Source organism: Eufriesea mexicana, unplaced genomic scaffold (assembly GCF_001483705.2).
Source record: "Eufriesea mexicana isolate 0111107269 unplaced genomic scaffold, ASM148370v2 scaffold54, whole genome shotgun sequence".
In the NCBI taxonomy this organism is placed as follows: domain Eukaryota; kingdom Metazoa; phylum Arthropoda; class Insecta; order Hymenoptera; family Apidae; genus Eufriesea; species Eufriesea mexicana.
This window is the reverse complement of record NW_016908236.1, coordinates 555666-561019: the sequence shown is the minus strand read 5'-3', so window position 1 is coordinate 561019 and position 5354 is coordinate 555666. Positions and strand designations below refer to the sequence as shown.

At 38.3% G+C, this 5354-nt stretch overlaps 1 protein-coding gene across 1 annotated transcript in view; it reads left to right on the top strand.

Moving 5' to 3' along the window:
• spri (Src homology 2 domain-containing protein sprint) overlaps positions 1 to 5354 on the top strand; it is a 47002-nt gene that overhangs the window by 7824 nt on the left and 33824 nt on the right. The window contains exon 3 of the mRNA XM_017909977.1: positions 190 to 381. Within this exon, the coding sequence (XP_017765466.1) occupies positions 190 to 381 (192 nt within the window). The remainder of the gene's footprint in view (positions 1 to 189; positions 382 to 5354) is intronic.

The following is a 5354-nucleotide window of genomic DNA, read 5'->3' as shown; positions in this document are numbered from 1 at the left end:
ATAGCATATATAATATAAAATATATAGTACAGAAGGTATGATATATAATATATATAATATATCATATATTGTATAACGAATAATTAATATATACATACATGTAATATATGAGAAAAAAGATTGGAAACTTATAGAAAAGAGCAAAGACCGTACATAGAACGAAACTAACCAAGGAACTTGATGTTTCAGAGCGAGGAGTCGCTTTCCTCGGAGGGGTCGGCCACCTCTGGTGGATCTTCCAGTTCGACGGAAGATTCTGGCAGCGAGGTCGCGTGCGACATCACTCTGATCGAGAGGCTTATACGCTCCCATCCGATCTGGTTCCTTCCTGGCATCCAAAGAGCCGGCGCTTTCCACTTGTTGCAAGGCAAAGAGGAAGGGGTGAGTGCACTTAAGCGAATCGATTAGGCGTAAGAAAATTGCAAGCCAGGCAAAGCCTTCCTTCTCCGACCACCCTCTTTCTCCTCCGTCCTGTCTTCCTCTCTCTCCCTCTTGTTCACCCAGCGAGAAGTTTTCCGCGGAAGTACACGGACCTCGGAGCAGGGGGTTAAAAGCGTATCGTCGTGGAAAATTCTCGAGTGCTCCTGCACCACCCCCCGAGACTTCCCGATACGAGAAAATTTCACTTATCGCCCTTACTTCTTCCCTCCATGAAAAATATCCCATTACCTCGGCGAGCTTTTCCCATCGATTTCGTCACCTTCCAATGCTCTTAATCGCTCATGGGAATTTTTCTAAATTCCACCCTGTCGAATTTATCTTCGCCCATCTTCTCCCCTTTGTTTCGAATTTTATACTTATCCTTTCATTCGCACCAAATTTCGGAAACAAAAATAGCAAATTTGCAAGTACCATACTTCCAGAAATCAACCCCCTTTCGTTTCCTTATCGCCATTATTATTTCCATTTTCTTTTTCTTCCCTATTTTCCGTTTCAAAATAATTCTTCTATTCCTCGTAGCTTGCGAGAAACCGCAATTCACTGTTCCCAAATACAGAGTCTAACTTATTTTTTCAAACCAACCCCCTGTGGCTTTGAAAAAATTCTCTCATATTCCTCTCCTGTTTCGGTATTCCGGAACGGATCCATCCATCTCTCGCGACGTTTAAAACGCCCCAGGTCGCCCGAACTCAATACCCGCAAGTCCCTGATTTATTTACCCGAGCGGAAGTTAGCCGAAAATTTATTAATCAAGAGGGAAACAATCGGCCATCGCGCACAATGAACGGGCAAAGAAGCTGTTCAAGTAGCCGCGAAGGGAAAGCTCGCCGGTTGAATCGGCGGAGAGCGAAACAAAGAGTATGAAATATCGCGCTGGCGATTGTTTGACCGGCGGTTTTCACCGGGAAAACCACCCCCGCGGCGGCCAGGGTTTGATCGGTCGCTGATTCCGCGAATATTTTCAGTCGTCGCGCATTGTTCGAGCGCGTGGGATGAATGGCGGCCTAGAATCTGCCCTTTTTATTTGCAAAGCGAATTTACGCCGGAGTATTTTCCCGTTTTAACGTTGTCCGGGCGACGTCTATGATCTATGACACTCGATAAAGGGACTGGTTTCCTTTCTTCCTTCAAATGCTCCGTGATAATGGAAGGGGGTAGGTTCCGGGGATTTAGAGTCTCTTTATCTTCAGGTATTTCGCTGTGTCGAATATTTTTTAATCCAAGAGACGGAATATTTTCGAACACGAGCTGTGAGTATTTAATTCCGTGCTTCCCGATGCATTCCATCGATTTTAACCCCCTCGCTGACTGCGTCGCAGACAGGGGGCACCATTTGAAGTTTCGCGATGGATTATTTCCTAATCTAGAGTTCGGTTCATAAAATGTTTGGAATGAAGCTTACCGTGTTTCGAGGGGACATCTCATAATGGTCGTAAATTTTTGTCGGGGGGACGAGCTTCCGAGATTTCATGGTGATCTTGATTTTTTTTTTTTTTTTATGAAACTGTATATTTTTCGGGGCGAATTTATTGATTTCTCGATTTTTGATAAATATGAGATAGTTGGATTATTTTCATCGTGGGCCAATGCTTTCCAACTACCCCTAACTTTTTTTCTTAAATATTGGGGTAGTTTACCATAATTTCAACCCTTTCTTAGTATTTCCTTATTTTCTCAACTGTTCAGAAATTAGGTCTCCGATATCCACCCCTTTCCAACTATTCCTTTATTTTCTGAACTTTTCATTGATTATTTTATTACGGAATTATATATATTTTTGGGGTGAATTCATTGATCAGTTGTTGGGAAGTTACATATCTATTTTCATTTATTTTTTTAAAGTCTGGAGCGGATGAATTATTTTCCTCGTGGACCACAATGCTTTCCAACTACCCCTAACTTATTTCCTTAAATCTTGGGGTATTTCAATCCTTTCTTATTGCTCCCTTATTTTCTCGACTCTTCAGAAATTAGGTCTCCGATCTCCACCCCTTTCCAACTATTCCTCTATTTTTTGAACTCTTCATTCATTATTTTATTACGGAATTATATATATTTTTCGGGGTGAATTCATTGACCAATTGTGGAGAAGTTATATATCTATTTTCATTTACTTTTTTAAAGTCTGGAGCGGATGAATTATTTTCCTCGTGGACCACAATTTTTTCCAACTACCCCTAACTTAATTCCTTAAATCTGGGGGTATTTCAATCCTTCCTTATTGCTCCCTTATTTTCTCGACTCTTCAGAAATTAGGTCTCCGATCTCCACCCCTTTCCAATTCTTTCTTTATTTTCCAAACTCTTCAGAAATCGGATCTCCAGATATTTCGTCGTACCCCCAACCCTCTCCCCATCTTCCCTTAAAATTCTCGTGCCACCCATTCTCTGTCCCTAACTGGAACAGCAATTTTCCAATTGCATCGGAACACCGCGTACAAAACGCACCCAGGGGAGCAATCACCTAGGCCCGTGACGCCATAGCACGGACGCCAGCGTCCCTAGATCGCAGATCAGCCGTGGCCAAAGCGTCTGCGAATGCATCGACCGTTTGGCAGGCTGCACCGTTGCAACGGCGGCTTAATATGCGGTAAATGCAAACGGCAGACGTCGTCCCGACGAAATACGACAGCCTAAGCTGCTGGCGACGTTCCAAGCCGCGGCCTGCCAGAAAATACGCATAACAAGTGGCATTGTTAGCGTGGCTGGCCTCGGGATTGCTCCCTGAGCCTTGCCTGCTTTTTGCATGATCCGAAGGTTTGTTCGCGCGCAAGACGCGCGTGGGACAGGCATTAGTCACGATTCGCGTGACAAAGTGGCCGATCTTTCCTCTAACCAGGACAAAACAGAGGCGTATCCAGTCGGGGATTCGATGAATAGAAACATGAGGCTCGTGTTCGACGTCCTCTTGAACCAGTTGCTTTACGTCTCTCATCGTTGAATTTTAGTGGATCGGAGAGTTGTGTGGTCGATTTCTTTGACGATTCGCAATTGGGGGTTGTTGATGATTGCAGGCACGATTTTTACTTATAACTTGATGATATTAACCCTTTACACTCGTCGATTTTTTGCCTGAAGAGGAGTAGAAGTTCAAAGATTCTCTACTAGAAAACTGACGATACTTCTTTGAGCAGTGAATAAAGAATCGTATAATAATAGAATTGTAGAATTATTTGATCTCGATACCTCGCACACTGTTACGTTACATTAAATTTGATATATTAATTAATATCGATCTTCCAAATTTTATGAAATGGTGACTGAAGCTCACCTCTCGAGTGCAAAGGATTAATTGTAAGTTCGTGGATCATAACATCCGTTGATATTCCACGTTGAAATATTTAGGTAAGAAATGGAGGAAATAGCAAGGAATAGAATCCCTTAAGGAATTTATGAAAGAGAAATAAAATCCTAGAAATTCGCAGAAGAAATTTAATTATCCGATGAGCAGAGCATGGACGAAGAGATAAATTAAATTAATAGAAATTTCTTATCTTCAATTCAGTATATGTAGTTAATTAACTGATGTTTCCATTTGCTTTGTATAATTCCATGAATATATTGTAATTATACGAAGAACTCAGTTGTTATAAAAATACATCAATTAAGAAAATTATATTAAAAATAATTTTTATATTTTTCGAATATTGTATAATATTCAGGATTATTTCAATATCGTTAAATAATTTTATTTTGAATATATGAACAGTTTAATATAAAAATTTGTCAATAAAAAAAATTAAAATTAGCCATTAAAAATTATTTAAAAATTATTCCGATATTATAATATTCCAGATTAATTCAGTACCATTAAATAATTTTATTCTGTTCTCTACATGATGGTCAAGTGCGAGTGTAGTGATCATATACAAATAATTCAGTTATTATAAAAATATATCAGTAAAGAAAATTCGATAAAAAATTATTTAAAAATTATTCCGATATTATAATATTCCGGATTAATTCAATACCATTAAATAATTTTATTTCGAACTCTACATGGTGGTCAAGTGTAAATATAGTGGTCATATACGAACAGTCCAATTATAAAAATATTCCAATAAAAAAATTCCATTAAAAATGATTTAAAAATTATTCCGATATTATAATATTCCAGATTAATTCAGTACCATTAAATAATTTTATTTTGTACTCTACATGGTGGTCAAGTGCGAATGTAGTGATCATATACAAACAATTCAGTTATTATAAAAATATATCAATAAAGAAAATTCGATAAAAAATTATTTAAAAATTATTCAGATATAATATTCCAGACTAATTCAGTACCATTAAATAATTTTATTTTGTACTCTACATGGTGGTCAAGTGCGAATGTAGTGATCATATACAAACAATTCAGTTATTATAAAAATATATCAATAAAGAAAATTCGATAAAAAATTATTTAAAAATTATTCAGACATAATATTCCAGACTAATTCAGTACCATTAAATAATTTTATTTTGAATTCTACATGATGGTCAAGTGCAAGTAGAGTGGTCATCGGTTAACCAGTGGTACTAGCCAGTGACCAGTGTCCACTCCAACCACCTCTCGAACTCGGTCCAATTAAAATTTCGATCCACTCTATTCCAAATCGAAGTAACAAATGTGCTCCAGCTGCGATCTTTATATAGTCAACTACCCATCAAAGATACTTCCAAATTAATTCCTACCTTACCATATTTCCAAATGAATAATCACACACACACACATCTACGAATTTCGCAAACCAAAAGAAAACCATGCTTCTTCACAACCATTTGAAGAAATGGCTACGAATCGCGATACGGTATCGGAACATGGCAAAACCTGAAATTATCACCAGAAAGAGAAGCCTTGAACAATTATACAGCCCGAGCTATAGAGAGCATCGATAAAATTCGCGATTGGTTCGCTATCTTATCGAC